General features: G+C 38.1%; 1 protein-coding gene across 1 annotated transcript; it reads right to left on the bottom strand.

The window, feature by feature from the left end:
- Positions 1-16,172: 16,172 nt before the first annotated feature.
- On the bottom strand, positions 16,173-20,612 carry ACTC1 (actin, alpha, cardiac muscle 1). Its single transcript, XM_026051890.1, has 6 exons — positions 20,454-20,612; positions 19,335-19,659; positions 18,629-18,790; positions 18,321-18,512; positions 16,889-17,070; positions 16,173-16,506 (listed from the first exon to the last, which is right to left on the bottom strand). Exons 1-6 carry the CDS (start codon positions 20,580-20,582, stop codon positions 16,363-16,365), a joined length of 1,134 nt encoding a protein of 377 aa, XP_025907675.1. The 5' UTR covers positions 20,583-20,612; the 3' UTR covers positions 16,173-16,362.
- Between the last annotated feature and the right edge of the window lie 69 nt (positions 20,613-20,681).

Below are 20,681 nucleotides of genomic sequence, written 5' to 3'. Positions count from 1 at the left end.
AACCAAGTGTGTGTTCCATATTTTTCCAATAAAAACTAACTACAGAGTAACTACAATTTCATACCTGCTATTTTCTTTGCCCAACTGATCTCATTAAAAAGCAACAAAAGGAAAAGCTCCGTCAATTGGAATGTAAGGTTCCTAAACTCRGTAAAATCAGACTATTTCAATAGCAGAACTGCTCAAACCCTTGCAAACAGTGCTTTATTTTGCTTACAGCTCTTCCATGAATCTATTCTAGCTTGGGTTAATGACATTAAGTGTTTTGCAAATAGATAGGACTAAGCTTCATCTGTGTAGAGGGCATCTGTTTGTCTCAGACGCTCAAGGTTGGCTGTCCTTTCTGTGGGAGAGCGCAGATGGATCTCTGAGTCACAGGATGTTCAGTCTGTTGCCTGATTGGATCCCCAAGTCTTTGAGTTAGGAAGGTATCAAAGCAGAGCAGTGAATAACCTCTGCCCAGAAATGGGTAGATTTTCTTCTCTCCCAGTCAGGGATCTGTGAAGAAGCATTGAATAATTGGAGTTGCTTCCTTCTCACACTGTTGGGCATTACTGAGTTGGGATTTACAGACTGGGTTATCTTTACTAGTCTTTCCTTGAAATCTTACAGTAGATTACCTGAAAGCTTATTCGCGTAATTCCTGCATTTGCTTTTTTGTTTTATGTACATCATTTTTAAAATCTCTAGCTGTCTGCATTTGGGAAAAAAAAAAAAAAAAAAAAAAAAAAAGGTATATAAGGTTGTTCCTTTCAAGGGGAATATTGTATCTAGCCAAGTACCCTGACAAGTAACTGCATCATGTGGATCTCCAAGGATCTGTTTAGAGATGGGTCCAAAAATGGAAGAAATCAAACAGTAAAGGGAGCAGTGTGGAAGGAGAGACTGCAGGGGATATAACAAGAAGATAATGATGATAATCCTATTTAACAAGACCAAACAGTGAGGGAAAGTCCTTGGATGAAATTACAAGAGAGGAGATTTTTTTCTTCATGGTCAAGAATAAGAATTCCTACAAAAGAAAGCTATTCTCTAGCACTGGGACAGAAAAGCCATTTGTCTGAGGTTTTGTGACCAGTAAAAAAGATTTAAAAAAAAAAAAAAAACAAATTTCAATCAGATCAGATGATCAGATACTGGGCTTTTAATGAACAGTCACTTAGTGCTTTACTGCTTGCTATGTGCAATCAATTCTACTTTAAATTGGTAGCCTGCTGTGGAAACAGGAGAAAAATACCATTAGTGAAAATTTACATTATCATCAATGTTACAAGCCTGCAAGCACTACTTAAAATAGCTTTTGATGTAAACAGAGTTTAAAGCTAAATACTTTCGGGCACGTTCTTACAGGAGTTGCATCTCAGTCCAATGCAGATGATGTCTCTTTTCATTCAAGATATTTGACTCTAGCCTTGGGAAAGTTGACCGAGTTTCAGGCCTTAGCGGCTTTGGGGAAAAGAAAAAAATCAGTGTGAAAATCTTTTTCATGATGCCAGGGCACATTGAAAATGACTGGAAAGCTCCAAGGAGTTGGATCTTTCAGAGACATCCATGTACAGTGGATTCCAGACCTAGGAAGTGCTGTCCTTAATGAGAGCTCTGATGAACAGACTTGATAGGAGCCAACAGTGCTGTTGTCAGTGTGCTTGGTATAACACTCAAAAGTGCATGAAAACTGCAATTATTCACACTTCCATTATTAATCACGTGTATGTCAGCAACTGGTGGACTTGCCTGACAAATTTTCTAAACCACAAATTGCTCAGACTAATCATAGTCATCACTGCAGTAGAGAGCTGTAGACATAAGAAGATTTTCAACTTCTGAAGGTTCATCTTTCACACCATTTTCACACCATGTCTAAGAACATGCTTTCTGGTGGTGGGAGGGGTATTTTGGTACTTTTTGTTTTATATTTAAAGAAAATGTGTTCCCCACAGACCAAATTCAATCATTTCTAGCAGGAGTTAGAATAACCTTTTCAAAAAAAAATCAAAACTACAGAATCAGAATATATTCAAAGATGACACTACCTCAATATTAATACATGCTAAAATAATATAACCAAGTAGCTCTTGGATTAGTTTTGAAGAATGAAACTGTATATCTCCTGGGCTTAGATGACAAACTGAGGTTAATCTGTCTCTAAGAAGCTATAGGCCAGATCCCCTCTGAGAAATCCAAGCCTTTTGCTCCACTCTGGTTTTGCTAAAGGTCCGGAGAGCAGGCAGATCTCTCAGGCTGCACATTTCCAGTACGGAGCTGAGCACACGGGGAGCAGGGAGGACACGGCTGCCCTCGCACCAGCCTCCCTGCAGCCCCAGCTGACCATGGTGGGACAGGGACTGCACAGCTACTTGCAGAGCCCCTGTCACATAGCGCTGAATCACCGCATCCTCCCCACAAGCTATTTTCTGTGCTCAAGTGAAGCAGTGTAAAAAGAAAATCCAGTTCCTACACAAGCACCGGCCTACACACTATCTCCTTTTAATAGCAATCACACACCCCAAATTTATTCCTAATATTTTGTCTTAAAAAAAGGATACTTACTTTTAGGTCTTTCCCAAGGACCTTTCTTAATGACTTGTGTTAGTAGTTGCTTGTAGTGGGTATATACCTGCAGCAAATAAATAAATACTCTGCTTTTAGATATAAAAAATGCACAATAAGGTATTGTATTTCATTGTTATATTTAAAAAATCTATTTTCACCAGTTGTAACAAAATTTCAGAGACCTCAGAGATGAGCAAAAAAAAGAGCTTTTAATTAAGAATTGCAAGGTATTACTCAGACCATTGAATATAGCAGGCCTTTCTTTTCAAAGCTGTTGTGAAGTGTATTGCCCCACTTCTGCTTTGTGATTGCACATTCTAGCTGTTACCACAAAAGACAGACTTCACAGTATTACTTTTGTATAACAGTAGAAATTTCATTGAACACTGACATGACTAGTGCTTCCTTTCCAAAAGTATTTGTTATAATCTACAAAATCTAAGTAGTTAGCTACTAACCTGCTGAAAACACCTATTTAAGACCTCTCATAGCCATCTGCTACACTGTTTTCATTTGGTGCCATGTGCGTATTAATGAAATGATTGCATCAGATTATATCTTTTATTCATAAAATCATCTAGGTCAGCTGCTTCCATCTTTACTTTCTCTCTCATTAAAATGAACATTTGTGTCTATGTTGTCCCCTCAGTGTTTGAGGACAGTCAGCTGCTATGTGCAGCTTAGAAAATAAACCCCTTGCTATGTTTTTCCTAAAGGAAATTTCTTCAAAAGACACTGGTTATTTATGTATCACATCCTAGAGAGTGCATTTTTTCCTACATTTTGAAAAGTAAGGACTTCCTAAAAGGTACAAGGTCTGGATGCACTTATGGCCCTTGTCTTCTGCAATAGAAAGCAACAATTCAAAACATTCTGGCATTTTGCTACTAAGAAATTGATAGCGTGTCCTACACATCCAGTCAACAGTGTTTGCATCAAAGCTGCAACTGTCAGGGCAGTTTTGTCCTCCTGCTCCTTATTGTGCAAATGGACTGCAGCCTGCATTTGTATACTTCATGCTTGACAAGAGTAAGGTAATTCAGGGCTTTGGGCAATGCATAAACAGACAAAATACTCAGTTATCCTAATAATCACCCTAAGGCTCTGTTACATGTCAGAGGTCCATGTCTACAGCTGAGAGCTGCTATAAATGGAAAGCTCTTTGGAAAATCAAGGATATTTTCAGGAAGGAAGGAGTAAATGTATGCATGGATATTCACAGATATTCTAGCTGAGGGCTTTTATCTCATGCTGAATTTCTTGCAAATGGGTTTAGTATAAGAAATGCTAATGGTGGGGGTAGGTGTTAAGTCAATATTGCAAAATGTTCTTAAGCAAGACAATTTAATACATCTCAGTGCGACTGCTTTGACTAGAAAACAAATTCAAAATATTGCGATTTATGAGTCACAGAATATTATATGCTTTGACAAAATCACACAAGACTTGTGGAAGTTTTGTCACCGTTCACAAGGACTTTCTCATGATCAAATTAATTGTTCAAGTCGATTTACTTACGAATAATTTAGGCATGTAATATTGAATCGCAACTGCATTTACTTCTAGCATATATGTATGACTTCTGAAACGAGAGGCTCTGCTCTCCTTGCAAACAAATGAAAATAAATTCCAATTTGTCAGCAGACAGACTTTGACTTGAAGAAGGAGAATTCTATTGAAAACCATATCTTTATGAAATGACAGTTTCTGGAAGGAAGAAAAAAGTGCAGGGACAGATCATCAGTTACCAGTCCCTTGATTTTCTCTGTTTTCTCCACCTGTGTCAAAAGAGCATTCACATTCTGCTAAAGCATCCATGAATACAGCATGGATTTGACAGTATTGTATTTGATACCATGAGCTAGCCTAAGTGTAAATCTGTGAGCAGATCTCATGTGGATTCCCATTATGGCCTACATTAAGACCTCATACTCACTAAAGGAAGGGAACTTTCCATAGAAAGATTCTATAGACCTAGATTTAGTAGCTATGGTGACCATTGTAAAGATAGAGAGAAATATGCACATGCTAAGGTAATAATAAATTCAATATTGGTACAAAAATTGTCTTTCACAGATGAAAAAAAAAATGATTTTTTTCTTAGAGTCTACTCTTTCAAAGAGGCATATTCAGGAAGATATACAGCACTATGTAATTGATTATTGTATAATCAATTACAGCCAATTATACTGCCACTGTGCCAAAACTGATACAGAATATTGGCTCAGCTCAGATTGGCAAGCATATTATTCTGCTTTTATTTATGAATCAAAATGAATTATGGCTGGTAATCAAAAGAAACTAGACTTTATTTTTAATTTATGTCATATTTTGGTCCCACGCTAGGTAATGTTACGGTACTAACAGCGAATCCCCTTAACTTCAGTGTATCCAGAATTTAAAAACCTTTAAGATCTGATTGACATCAGAACATTTTGAAATTTCTAATGGCAAAATATTAACAATGAGAAAGTTAATGAATGTTTCAGAATAGCCAGAACAGCAAAAAAATAAGATCAAGTAAGGACAGAATCCTGTATACTGGAACTCTAAGTAGAGTTTTGAGGCTTCTCTTTTTCATAGGAAAAAGATTAATTATTTCTGAGAAACCATTCTTCAGTATTTCAGTATGAATACACTCACATGAAGCAATTTTTTTCAGACCTACTGCTTTGCTTTGCCTTGTCTACATTTGTCTTCATCCAAATGCTGAATCTCCAACCTCCCAGCTGCTTCCGATTCAGTGACATGATTTACGGCAGAGCTGCCTTCCACCGTTATGATTGCTACCCTACCATATGTCTCCTGTGCTCCTGGTGCCCCTCACTCCCTTGGCCGCCCTCCCTACCTCACCAGTCTCAGAAGATAATTCACATTATATTAAAGGAGTCCTTTGGAGGCTGTGCTGAAACTGTCCCTTGAAATAAGTAGGGCAGTGCAATGATTGATTTGAAAGCAAACTACTGCAGTGAATGCAGGTGAAAAGCAGCTCAGTAAAAATGCAGAGATTTTTTAATCCTTCTGTCATTCAAAGATTCCACAGTTATGGGAAAAGAGGAAGAAAAATATTTGATATACAATTCATGATACTTACATAATATGTACATGCTCACACACATGTAAATGTGTGTGTGTTCACAAATGTAAATTTGTGTGTGTTATAAATGGCATCTATTTGTGTGTTGGACTTGTCTTGAAAAAAAGAAAAAGGAAACAATATTTAATCAAAAGCTCCATTGGAATCTCTAGTCTACAGGATTGTATGATACAATTTAAAAGGCACATGTGGGGACAACACAGTTAAATTCCAGGAGATTTAGGACTTTCTTGCAAATAAGGTCCTAGGTTAAAGATGTTAAGTTATGTTCTCACTGACTTCAGAGGATGGATCAGAATTATAAAGTAGTGAGTTTTGAGAAAAGAATCTGATGGATTCTCTAACATTTACTAACACAGTAAATAAATAAACTTTAAGATTGTTTCAAGTGAATTTTAGTTTACAAAAGACTCAGGAGTGACAATTCTTTACTCTAGAATTTCTTTAAACCTCTGCAATTCCATGGGAAAGCACTGAGTCACAGACCCATGTACATCTGGAATTTCACAGGTGGTGATTTAAATTAGCAGTTTTGTCAATTCCACTATTGTTATTAACAAACAGCATCTGCTGAGTCCCAAGAAGCATATTTTGTTTTTGTAAGACCATTTGTTATCCTTTCCTATGCAAAGAGTTTTCTGGGTTGGGTATTTCCTTGGTTTTGGTAATGTTTTTGTTCCAAATGGGGCAAAAAACAAATTGGAAAATCAACATTTTCTATGAATGAAAAACACTGAATTTTATAAAGGAGTGGTTTTGATATTCTGTTTCTTTTATCCCACAGAAAAGTGAAATGATATATATTGATTTTGCAATAACCCTTATGTTAGGAAATCTTTGATTCATAACTATATTTTTTAGAATCTATTAGAGAGCATGTAGAGACTGTGCTGCAGGGAAGCTATGACATAAGCAAGAGGAAAAAAAATCATTCATTAAAAAAAAACCTTGCAGAATAGACAYAATTGGGTATTATTTATTTCTGAATTTCCTAAAGAAATTCAGACCATGCATAATGCTGCTATGGTACTGGAAATTACACTTTATTTTTCTGGATAACAGAGAAATCCACATAACTTCTTGCATAGGTCACAGTTGCTCTAGGGCTACATCGATTTACACACATCCAATGCAAATCTGTCCTCATTTTTAGCTAGTTACTTATTTAGATTTCCAATTCTGCTGTGCGAGCGCATTTGCCTTTAAAGCCAAAACCCAGCGCAGCTCCAAGCTTGGTGTGAATGGGGGAGAACTARATTTTAAGCCAGGTGTGAGGGAGATGCTAACTCTAAGTGAGGAGAGCTACTGGAATTTATTTTCTATCAAACAGTATAGCTAGTGTGATCTGCGCACCAGAGTGAATAATTACTCTTCTATGAAGCACTTGTCTTGGGTCCCCTGGCCCTATGTTCCTTCTTAAACTTCACATCTAATTGATATTACTCAATGATATGACTCAAGTTAAGTTTTTTCCCCCAGCACTAGCATTTTCAGACAGTGGTTTTAAGGCCTCATATTAAGACACAAATATCAGGTATTTTATGAATATATGGAGGAAACTCTTGATGTTGAGGAACTGAAATCAGTTAGATACCAGGCCTGATTTTGCTGTTTAAATACATTCATCCTATGGTTTCAGTGGACAAAAAATAGGAAAATAGTGACTTGAAATATTGGCTCATAAGTACTTTGAGACTTTATCTGTTAACATATCAACTCATAGTATGTCAGTAAGACATTGATAAATGATTTGATTTGTTTACTAATGTTCTTTAATGCATTTCACTATTTCGTGTATTTTCTCTGAAACATGATTGYGGCAGAGATTATATTATAAAGGGTAAAAGCTTACAGGAAAGCTAGTACAGAGAGGGGAAAAAAAAAGACTGCCAAGTCGCCACAGAGCATTAATAAATTTTTGTGAAGCATATTTAGTTTAATTACACCAGCCAGTTATCAAAGTCCAGGCCATGTTACCTGAAATGTCAATGCAAAATGCTCCTGGAGCTCGAAGGCAATAGGTATGGCAAAAGTGGAAGTGTGAGRGACAAATATGAGTGCCATGAAGACAAACAAGTCATGAGAGAAAACATGAGCTCAAAGATAGATCAATTAATTCAGAAAACACCAACTAGACAGATGGATGAGTCACCCAGACCACGCAGACAGAGTTCCCAATGAATGTATTTAATCCAGCATGCTTCATTGTGAAAAGGCAACGTAGCTGACAAGTCGGACTAAATGTTGTGGCAAGCCTCCTATATGTGCCATGATTACAGTAACATCGTCAACCAGAGGCCAGAAACCGCATTTTCTCTTTTGAGAAGGTCTCTCCTCTTACAACCATCCTGTCCCAAATCAAGTTCCGTCTCCAGGTGAGGAGCAACTTCTTTACTGTTAGGGTGACAGAGCAGTGGAACAGGCTGCCCMGGGAGGTTGTGGAGTCTCCTACTCTGGAGGTCTTCAAAAGATGCCACCCTGTGCCACATGCTGTAGGTGTGCCTGCTTGAGCAGGAAGGTTGGACTAGATGATCTGTAGAGGTCCCTTCCAACCTTAAATATWCTGTGAATCTATGTGAATCTGTGAATTTCTTCAGCTTTTCAGATGACACTGGAAAAAAGATACCTAGTATATAGCAARATATTTTATGGTAAATACACACTATCCCACTTTGGCCTGAGGGTAGAGCGAAGGTCAAAGTATAACAAGYGGAATCAAATAAATAAATAAAAAATATTCAGTTGTTCTCTTCTCTGGCTGCAGAGAAAAAAAAAAAAAAGAGTCTGGGGACTGTCCAGGACTGGGAAAAAAAAAAAAAGAGTCTGGGGACTGTCCAGGACTGGGAAGTTCTGATACACTTTTAGCACGGTGCAGAGATGAGGGTCTTGCAGTGCTGGTATCAAAACTAAGTACAGGGAAATCAGGTACAATGATGCAAAGGCTTTGAATAGCTTGTTAACATATTTTTCATTCTAAACAAGTGAATATGCAAATTAGAAAAAAACACATAATATATACAGAAAAGGCAAAATTAAAATAGAACATTACTAAAATTTTCCTGGAAGTGACTTACATGAATTCTTGCTTAACAGAATACAGAAGTATTYTTTATGTTTGTTATGTAGAATAAAGATGTTTTTCATTTCAGAAAACAGCAGTTGAGAAGTGCACTCAGAAGTATGCAGTTACATTTAATATGACACATAAAACCTCCAGCATTTTGGTGGGTGTAATAAACAATTCCAAAGTTGCACATGCCAGCATTTATGTTAACTCTCAGTGCCAGCAGCAAGTTGCACTAGAATTGAACCCAAGACATGCAATTAAAAAATCCACACTGAGCAGTATAGATGCCCTTATACAAAAAAAAATAGCCAAACCTACAGAATGCTTCTGCTTGACTCTTCAGAAATTGCGTTTAGTGATTAATTAGAAGCATGCACTGGAGAAGTGCATGGGAAGAAAAAAAATGCATATGTTGAGGAAAACAGCCATACCCTCATTTGATTTAGACAGTTGTAGTATCATTGTCTTCAGAACCAGAGAAGTGCTCAGATTTATCTAAAATGAGAATCTGGCTCTCAGAATTTTTGTGATTCTAAGAGCATAGTGCAGCATTTTCATTCTACACTTAAGTTACACCTGAATCCAATCCTCTAACAGTAACAATTACGGAAGCAAAATACATTCCACTCCTTAAGAGCATTTTTTAAAATTCAGCCTACCTAGGATTTGTGGAAAATGTTAAGGATTATAGAAATGCCTAAAGTTAGATAAAATCTCTAGTTGTATACTTCTCCTCATTGCTTTCACCAGATGAATTAGACATGTGGAAATAGCAGAGAATTTTAGGGAGAAAGCAAATGTGAACATGAAGCAGTCATATTAAGGACTGACAGAGAAAATTATTTGTAATAGCCAAGGAATTTCATTACATACTCTTCAGTGCCCTCTGCAGTAACCAGATGCACTCACAGGAGGCAAAAACTTGAGAGACTGAAAGTCCCAATCCCAACAGCTCCAAGGTAGGGAGAGTGTCCAACTCTAGGGTTAGGTCTGTCCAGCAAGGGTAGAATCCCACTGAAGATCATGCCCAGAGGGGCATTTCCTAACCTCCATGTCCCAAACATATCCCATTTGTCCATATGAATGAAATGGTGCAGTCTAATAGTTCTTGGACACTCAAACTCAGAGGGAATCCTCATTGCWACACACTACAGGCTACAAGCACACAAAAATACTCTGCAGAAGAGTTTTCAGTCTAACTGGATAAGGATAAAGGATAATATTTCCTTTCCTATGAAGAGAAATTCCAAGTGAGTTGCTGCCTGCAACATGTTCCCAGAACGCAGTGATAGATGCTCAGTAAAGCACCACCAGCACTTTGCCATTTTTGCACAGTAGTATTTATCTGTTCTGTGGTATTTGCCTCTATACTTAGATTGGGGAATGCCACAAATACCATGGTAAATTTAACTACTGCGAGTGATAAATGTCAAGCTTTTAATAGCACCCACTGTCTGCTTGTCACTACACGACCCTATTTGGAGTTTGCACAATGGCCATCTCTCTATTATTGCTTGTAAAAGAAGTAGTTACTTCAGCACTTTAAATTACTTTTTTTTTTCTTAATTTTGTTATTTTATATGCTACACATGAACAGATGCAGCAAAGCTATGCATCTTTTAACAGCAGAAAGAACTGGCAGGTTATTAGTCCCGATTGTTTAATATGTTGTCTGTTTGCAAAAATAAGCTATGAAAATTATATCCTAATTCTACTCAGTATYAGCACAATGGGCAGAATTCATTCATTCTCATAAATGAAAGGAAGGAACAAATTTGTCCATCCAGTTAATGACAATGGATGAAGTTATGTTTGATCAGAAAGGAAGACTACAGAGCTGAGGCTGCAGCCTTTAAAACATTGCATGTTACACCAGCCACYGTACATTTATTCTCCTTATCACTTTTTACTCTTTCAGCAGTAGTCGTTTATCTAGGTTACGTTTGAAGAACATATTTCTGTGGTGCTTTGTCTGTAGGTTATAAGAAGAGAAGAGTATTTCACATTACCACTAAAAATATTTCAATTCTGGTCTTTTCTCAAAATCCTGAAGTTCTGAGATTTTTACTTGAACAGAAGACTAAAACAGGACTTAACCACTGTCTTAGGATCTAAGCTACAGAATGTCTACAATTTTGTTTTAGTCAGACTTCTCAGTGATGCTTCTGGCATGTGATATTTGACCTTCAAGTTTCAGCTACACTACCTTTCCAGAGGGGGTATGTCCTGTGTATCCCGTGTCATGCAGTCATGGTCTCTAAAACCAGTCTCTGAAAGGTGACAAAGGTAAAGACAAATCTTAGGGCAAATATTTGTAGATAGATATAGATATAGATAGGGAGATAGACAGACAGATGTATAGATATTATTATAGTAAATGCATTGGAGAACCCCAAACCATATGCAAGATAGTCTGCCGCTAACAATAACAAAAGCACTCATTTTCCCATATACATTGAAATTATTAATGCTACCTAATTTCAAAGTTCCTTAAGATTAGCTGCTAAAATATACAGGCAAAAGACTGAAAGCTACTCCGCTTTCTATGGTTACACAGAGAACGGAGCCACATGGGATAACTGTAATTGAACTAAAAAATAATCTGAAATATTTCACATACCAGGAAAAGAAGTCATAAAATCATTTCTGTAAACGTGTTCATCATATATTTAAAGTTTTGCTTTTTATAATACAGGAAGTTAAAATTGATTTTGGTAACCAAAACTATTAAGAGAGAAAAAAAAGACTTAGGGTGGACAATTTTCTTGTTTGAGTCTAACATGCTTTTCACTCTTTTTTTGAACTTAAAAGCTGACTCCCAGAAATATTTTTAAGGGAAATAAATAATTTGCATGAAATTCAGTGCCCAATCTCATCCTCAATTTAGGCATGAGAATATGTCTCATCTCAACTTTTCCGTCTCTTGATTGCAGTATTACTCTAAAATCTCTGTGCTTCTGGAGGATGTGGAAGGTCTTCCCACCACCACCTGTCACAGCAATATGTGGTTCCCAGACTCCCTCCTCCTCAGAAGGTTACAAACTTGGTTTTCTGATCAGTATTTTTATGCCAAGCTATGTCTCATAGACTGAGTGTAACTCATGAGGCATTTGTTTGGGATCTTTGAAGAAAGCTAGCACAATCCTCAGGGTTATTTGGAAATATTTGGGGGGATGATCTAAGCTAAAAAGCTTGGATTCAAAACTAATCTTCACACTCTTCCTTACTGCTTTGATATCTAGATTTTATTGGGTATCTTTCCAGGCTTGCTATATGGTTTACCTATCAGGTAAATTCAAACCAAATACATTTCAATATAGTTCCATGCCCTCCTACGTCCACTGCCTATATATGACAAAAAAAAAAAAAAGTGAAATATATTTCTAAAATTTTAGAGAAGAATTCTTAGAATTCTTCTTACAATTTAGAGAAGAATTCTTACAGAAGAAATTGGTCTTCTCTAAGATATAGATCTGGTAGGTCTAAGAGCTAAGATTCTTATGGAATTTYCTAGGTTAATTCTTTATGGTGAAAAATAAGATTGCTACAAGGTACTTTGACTTTTGCAAATGCCTTCTGAATTCATTTCATGCAGCATTATTCACAGGGGACAGTTTAATTACAAATTAAAGCTACTCTTTAATTATATAGCAGCACAATAAACTTTTTCCAATAATGAATATTTCTGTGTGCTGAGTTTGCAAACTTCAGGAATCATGATCATCCTCCAGAGAAAACACCAAGATCATTAGTGATAGGCTTTAAGTGCCTAAATTGCTTCTTTCTTGAGTGTAATGAGTGAAATTTACTAATCACTTTGTAAATGACTCTTTTTTTCCCTTTATCTTGTGTCTTGTTAATGACAGAGGCTTCTGTCACCAGATGCTTCAGGGTGTAACTGGGCTTAGCTGCTACTGCAAGAAAGCAATAATCTTTTTTCTACTTGAGCCTATTCAGTTTATCCAGCCATTAGAGAGGCAGTTTCCTCTCTTTTGTCTATTGTCATATTATTATTGTGGATTAAGCTAATTGTCACATACCCTTATGGTCACCTAACTTTTTTTTAAGTAAAAAGCCCTCTTAATCTGTACTGAAAAAATTATCAGCCTGTCAGAATTCAATTGTTCAAGCTAAAAGTTTTCATATTAGGACTTTGCCTTAGGCAGACTTTTAAAGCTTTAGCTAAAACAGTTCAGCTTCTTTAGAGAAGATTAGTACAAAGTAGACAATTCCATCAAATTTAAAATGACTGTTTCGCTGTCTCTCTAAGACAGCCTTGAAGCAGTAGCATGGACTCCTGAAACATTTCYTTATTTCCTGTCAGAAAATCCATCCATTTAAGCAGAACTCTAGGCTTTCTAGATGCTTAGCACATACCTAATAGAGAGGTTACAAGCTTTCTCTTCTGACCGTAATCATATCCCTCAGTATTCCTTAAGTGACATCACTCTTCTAGATCTACAAAACTTTGTGTGAGATTGGTGCCAGTGTTAAAATCCTAACATCTCTGAACCAAAAGCAAAGTACTGGCCTGTGTTGCTCTGTCTGCCAGAACAGATTGTAAGGTTCTGTGTCAGCTCTTACTGATGTGTTTTAGCATTTCCTAGCACTTTTTATCCCTTATTATTGAATAAAGCCTCTTCACCTAGCTTAAAAGGTCAAGTGAAAATGCCTTCCATGACATTTTGCATATACAGCAACAAGGAACTGCTAAATCAAAGAGCAGAATATACTTCTTTAGCGTGTCAAGTCAAAGTTTTAGCATATCTCCAAACTGCCTTACAAAAACACATGTACCAGATCCTGCTATGTGGCCATAAAATTAAGTTTTTCTCCTCCATCCAAAATCAAGAACAAGGAAAGCTAACCCTTATCTTCAAAATTATGCTGTCTGTCAGATGGCTGTAATAGGCTCTGACAGTCAAATCTTGGTAAACTTTGCTATCTGTTTAAAAAAAAAAAACCTTTTGCCAATGCTTCACCCCATCTCTCTGCCAAGGGTTGCTGACCCACCACATACCCTTTTGCAGGAGAAGATGCAGTTATTCCAGACACGGTTAATCATCTCTTTAACCATCATAATTATCTCTTTAACCATCATAATCATTTCTTTAACCATCCAGAGCTTGGAGCTGTGATCAGACTGTGAGCACGTTCTGCTCATACCCCAGCGGGGATTCCAGCCTCCAGCAGAAGGGCTGAAATGGAAAAGTGAGTGACGTGTGTCGAGCGCCCACACACATCTCTGTGCCTGGGGAYGGGCAGATGGGCAGCACAGAAAGTCACTGCCCATCATTTTATGTCAGTGTTGTCATCAGCTGAGGTGTTTCAGAGTGAAGACTGCAGGATCACCTCCTAGGGATGACCGCAGGAGAGTTTTGATACGTTTGACACATTCAGCATTAGTTGAATAAACTAATTGATGGCATACCATAATTCTACATTGTGGGAATATTAAGGTAGTGAGGTCAAGGTACAAAAGCAAATCCTCGAAGATACTTGCGTTTTTAATTGGTGCTTTTTAAGCATACATCTACAATAAAATCTTAGATTATCACATAGGTACTATTCAGTGAATTCCTGCAACCCATCTTCATTTGCCATACAAAAYATATGCATATATAAGCCTTGAACATGCTGCCAGCTGTGTGCTGGCTGTGCTCAACCTACCAAACGCAGGCAGGAATGTACTGGCTTTTACTTATCCTTCCCTTGGCATGTTTGCTTAATGTTTTGAGCTTCAATTAATTGCAAATCATGTGCAATACCACTCCATTAATTCAAATAATACTTAGGCTGACTTTTCGGCCAGGAAAATCTTCCAAATTGTCAAGTAAGACAAAGCAAGAAAAGTGCAGTGGATCTAAACAAAAATATCATTTGAGTTTGAAAAAATAATTTTCAGTTGTTAAGAAATACGATGTTCCCATATTTTCAGAACACAAAAATTTCTCCATAGTGTGAATTTCAGAGTGAAGGCCTCTTCTAAAACTTTTGGGAAGACTGTGGAAACTGTTGACCTTGCTTTAATAGATTCACCAATTAATCAGTCCTTACTGTCTTGTGAAAAAGCATATTTGTGTAAGAATTTCAGTAACACTGTGTGTGCGTTAAGTAATTTCCTTCTGTGTTTAAATTTCATTTATATTTAACAACTTCATCCACCTCCTTTCTGCCCCAAAGCAAAACCTTCTAGATGTATGTTGAATATTTAAATTGCAGGCTGATGGTATATAATTATAATAGTGTCTTGGAAAACTCTCTTCTAATGGTAAACTAGGGACAGATACTAAAAACGTCTTCTTATATTCAAAAGGTAAAATTAGGTCTGCTKAAATCATATCCAATAACTAGCGTCAAGGTCTTTTCAGAATATAAAAAAATTGACAGAAAAAAAAAAAGCCTTGTATTTGTTGCTGCACACTGCCTGTTGATTTATTTATTCTAAATCAGTATTTGAATACAGTTTTAGCATGAAATCTATTTTAACAAAATCTCAACATCTGTGTAAGTTCTCAGCTTGTAACTTGGGTATTTTCATAAAAATTGGTATGTGCTTTGAATGATTTCCTGTAACAAGCTGAGGTGAAGTCTAGTGTATATGTATTCCAAATTATGACATTGATTTTTTTTTTTGTGGAAGGTTCATACGACATTTTGTACATCATCTTCTAGCTAGTCCTCTTAAAAAAAAATAAAAAAAAAACCCAGAGAGCACAGTGGTTAGGAGCAGAAAAGCCCATATAAAGTAGGGAAATTATGATTGTAGTATCTGGGTCAAATGGAAATAAAAAGTAGTAAAGATTAAGAATTAAAGAGTGCCTAAAAACATATTGAATGATGATGTGAAAAGAATCATAAGAATTATATGGATACAACAAAAGTTTGCTTCCTGTGCGTTCGTGCAATAAAGGCTTCACTTCTTTGTCTCTGGCTTTGAAGAGATGGGGGAGRTGTGCAAACTGTCAGTTTGAATTAATGTTTTGTCATAAATATTTATAGCCCACAGAAAAACAGTTATATGACTCTTCAGGATTAAGCTAATTAGTTATAAATAGCATTCTAAACTTATTAGCATAATTGTTTTTCAGATGGCTGTGTCTTTCAATAAGTTGGTATTAAAATACTTGGGTTATAATTAAAGCAACAGAAAAATCGTTTCTAAATCCAGTGAGCAAATGCAAGAGGTTYCCTTCCACTTGTCCCACTTACTAGATAGTAACCCTTCAGGCTACTTCTTTATAAGCCTTAATATGTGATTCCTCTTTCATTTCAAATTTCAGAATTAAAACTAAAAACTCTTAATAATAGTAAACCATGCCCTGATGCCAAAATCACTTAGAAGGACATGCGTGCAGTGAGGGCATTGATGGGTTTGATGGGAGTTTGCAAATCCCACTGTGTTATAGGCTAATTTTTGTAATGAAAGAATACACTTCAAAAAAGACAAAATCATTTTTAGGTTGCAAGTCCCAGATCTCGTTTATTTATAAAGCAATAAATATTAGAGGAAGCACAAATAAATTGCACGGGTGTGTAAACAAACTGTACAATGACTGAAGAGAGTTCAGGAAGGGTTGCCAGAAGACTCCAAGAAGCGTTACTGTCGTCATCCTGAGTGGGAGGTAAATTGAAGGAAAGGTGCTTAGAAGCACTTGCGGTGGACAATGGATGGGCCAGCTTCATCATACTCCTGTTTGCTGATCCACATTTGCTGGAAGGTGGACAGAGATGCTAGAATGGAGCCCCCAATCCAAACAGAATACTTGCGCTCTGGTGGGGCAATGATCTAGGATAAAGAGAAGCAAGCAAATCCTCRTCAGTTAAACAATTCCATTTCTGAACAATTATTACATATTACTGACACACCAAATAGTAAGGTATTTTCTTAACTGACCAAAAAAAAAAAAAAAAACACTTTGCTAAAATATCAGGATCAATAATCTTCAGCAACTGATACAATATATGCAGTATTTTCGAGGAAAGTCTAGAGTCCAGTTTTCCCTTTTCTGACATTTACTTACAATCAATATCATTATGCTGGTTACAGGCAGTTTCTCCTAATGTGTGCATCAGACGCTACTTCTGAGTTGCTCCTATACCCCAGTTCAATAATGTAGACATTTTCCCATGCTTACTGATACGTTACAGTACCAATTCAAAGTCCTCACCTTGATCTTCATAGTGCTAGGGGCGAGTGCAGTGATTTCCTTCTGCATGCGATCGGCAATGCCAGGGTACATCGTGGTGCCGCCTGAGAGGACGTTGTTAGCATAGAGGTCCTTGCGAATATCGATATCGCACTTCATGATACTGTTGTAGGTGGTTTCATGAATGCCAGCAGATTCCATGCCTAGAGGAGAAAGAAGATGACAAAACAGTAAGTTACATGGGCAGTTTAGTGAAAAGAATTCTCAGCATTTCTCCTTGTTATTAACATGAACTACTATGTAAGTACATTGTAAACCAGAAGAGGGACTGAAGCTAAATCAAATACAACTCTGATCTGTGTGAAGAGATAGCATGAAGATCTTTTTTTTCCTGTAAAAATGCTTATTGGTAATTAAATGCTATAGAAAAAAAATTTTAGAAGTATTACAGAACTAGCTTAGGAAACAAACCTTTGGTAGAAAAGGGAAGGATCATACAACGTGTGTGCAAAGGACAGGAAGGTGGATAAACAGCACAGTAAGCGAAGATGAAGAGACACAAGTAAAGCTGTATTTATTACATGGAGACTTGAGAAAAAATATATTAAAGAGAAAATACGAGCGTCAGGTTACGTCAGTCTCGCAAGCACCATTAGCTGAATGCAGTAAGGACAGCAATAAAGACATGAGAACAGTCGAAGTAAAACTAAAGACGAGGTCAGTAACTGCATGTTGGGCAGTGAAGAACAATTGAGGAGTTCAGGTTTAGGTTTACAGTCATCAAGGCAAGACATAATCATGATACGGACAGGAATGTTAGTATTGAATGGTAAGAAAGAAGGTGGTGGTAAGGAAGAAATGAAGAGCAAATGTTCGTTGGTCACATTCCAAGCTCTAAGTTTCAACAGGTGCTTCCTGCAAGGGTTGACACTAGATCTGAAGAAAGTTGTCAGCTCATGAACAACTGCATCTAATGCTTAGGACTTACACTACAAGCATTTGTTACATTCATCAGCTGTGTCCGCTACAGCAGACAGCAAAGTCACCAACTTGGTCATACCACTGTCAAACAGGAGTGCACACAAATATTTCTGCCTCCCCTCCGACACTCTACTACTTTACTACTTAGGGCAGTCAGATTCAGTTTTAAACAAAAGCTGTGTAAAAACAGACTCTGAGATGTGTCCCTACCACCAGCAATATGTCCTAAAACTGCACATTTCAGTTACTAAAAGCCTAAATCCTGCTTTAAAACTTGTATCAAGGGCCCAGGAATTAGCTAATTGTCAACTGAGCTCAAGTTCAGCATTTTATAGGAACCAAGTCTGTAACTCATTATTTACGTTTGATTTTATGCCAAATTAAAGAAGCAGGAAAGGGAGTGAGACTCTTCCTAGATTTTCTGATTCATTCAGATCTCTTAACGAAAGACAAATTTTCCAGGATCACTTACCAATGAAAGATGGCTGGAATAAGGTCTCAGGGCAGCGGAAACGTTCATTACCAATCGTGATGACTTGGCCATCAGGCAGCTCATAGCTCTTTTCCAGAGAGGAGGAAGAGGCAGCAGTGGCCATTTCATTCTCAAAGTCCAGGGCAACATAGCACAACTTCTCTTTGATATCACGAACAATCTCACGTTCAGCTGCAGATGAACAGAAATCAAGTCAAGGTTTGGGGAAGCAAAACACTAGAGGAGGAAGATTCACGGAGCAAGGCACAAATGAGGGCATCATARGAAGATGACGCTATAGGACTGACCTGTTGTCACGAAGGAATAGCCACGCTCAGTGAGGATCTTCATGAGGTAGTCAGTGAGATCCCTGCCGGCCAGGTCCAGGCGCATGATGGCATGAGGCAGAGCGTAACCTTCATAAATAGGCACGTTGTGGGTGACACCATCGCCAGAGTCGAGAACGATACCTGGGGGAKGAATTAAGACAGCGGCTGAAATCATCTAGCAAATGTGAAAAGCAGTAGCACAGACAATAAAATATGTAGGATTTTTCCTGTGGTAGAAAATATTGCCTTTCTCTTTTAGCCAAATACTAAAAATAGACCTTGTCCATTCCTTCTTTTGCCTGCATGGATATTCCTGTTGGTGTGAGCATTCACATCGAACAGTTGTTTCATACTAGATCCAGCTGAATAACCTTCTACTACTAAGCATATGTATTGCAGTGAYTGCCTTGGGCACTTTTGGGCCCAAGATCTCAACTCTTACCCAAGTTCAGACCAGCAAAACCACACTACCTTCACAGTTCTCATTTATATCATGATTAGMAGGAGAAGCAGTTTCACAGAGCAAACAAATTCACATTACTCTTTCAATAGACTCTTGTGTATTGGCTTTTTAAAAGTTATTGTTATCATTAAGTAACTATAAAGAAAAAAGTTCTCATGTAAGCTTTCCTGTAAATTTGAATTAATTACTTTTTTTATAGTTTGGACTGTTTATCTAATTTACCTGTTGTACGACCAGAGGCATAAAGGGAGAGGACAGCCTGGATTGCCACATACATAGCAGGCACATTGAAGGTCTCAAACATTATCTGGGTCATCTTTTCACGATTTGCCTTGGGGTTCAGGGGGGCTTCTGTGAGCAGAGTGGGGTGTTCCTCAGGAGCCACGCGCAGTTCRTTGTAGAAAGTGTGGTGCCAGATCTTTTCCATGTCATCCCAGTTGGTGATGATGCCGTGTTCAATGGGGTATTTCAAAGTAAGGATACCTCTTTTGCTCTGAGCTTCATCACCTACATAGGAGTCTTTTTGACCCATGCCAACCATTACACCCTAAAGAAGAAAATGTAGAACACTATTATCTGAGGAAGGTTGCATTATGGAGCCCCAATAACTGTGCCAGTCTATGCTGGCACATGAAGAGAGATACAACCAGTTATGCCAGAAAAGACACTTACATTATTTAAATGTTAATTTTATATTAAAATATTTTTCCCTTTAAGTGCATGACAYGATCCATTCTTTCACCTTTTCTAAATAAGATATGGATTTTCTATTAGCTACTTCTTTCTGGTTCAGTTTGATTGAAAGTCAACTGTGCAATACAGTGATTAGGGAAAGTAATGGAGAGACATGAAGAGAGTTTACAAACAAAAACCTGGGGAGGAAAATAAACTCTCTAGTGATCAACAGGGTCCTCTCAAAACTCATCTATTGCTATGGAGTCTCAGCAGTAACAAATTCATAGAAACAAAATGTCAATGGCAAACTCTTTTAGGGATAAGTAGGAGAAAATTGATGGGAAGGGTTTGGTAGGTGAAGAACTGGCCAGGATGGGAGAGGAAGGGCCCCTAAACCAACTCTGTTGGGCCAAGTTCGGTTGAGGAAGTGGCATAAGGGCCACGACTGGCTGTTGGAAACAGCTTTGGAGAAGGCTCCGCTCATTCCCTTCCCCATGAGGCCAGAGCTGGGGGAGAGGGCGACTTGCATGGGAGCAACGGGAGGGTGACCCATGCGGGATAGCCTGGGGAAGAATCCCTGGACACACCTGGGACAGTGGGGCGGGAGTGGGATGAGGAGGGAGCCCGAAGATGCCTGGGCATAAAGCGAAATTCAAACGGCCTTACCTGGTGCCGGGGGCGGCCCACGATGGAGGGGAAGACGGCCCTGGGGGCATCGTCTCCGGCAAAGCCCGCCTTGACGAGCCCGGAGCCGTTGTCGCACACSAGCGCGGTGGTCTCCTCGTCGTCGCACATGTCGAGGCAGCGGCGCGGGCCTGCAAGAGAGCGCGGCGCCTGCAGCGCGAACCGCCGGCACCCGGCCCGAACCGCCGGCACCCGGCCCGAACCGCCGCG

The sequence above is a fragment of the Nothoprocta perdicaria genome, unplaced genomic scaffold (genome assembly GCF_003342845.1).
Source record: "Nothoprocta perdicaria isolate Ctin4 unplaced genomic scaffold, notPer1 scaffold_8, whole genome shotgun sequence".
Lineage (NCBI taxonomy): Eukaryota > Metazoa > Chordata > Aves > Tinamiformes > Tinamidae > Nothoprocta > Nothoprocta perdicaria.
This window is presented reverse-complemented; position numbering and strand designations above follow the sequence as displayed.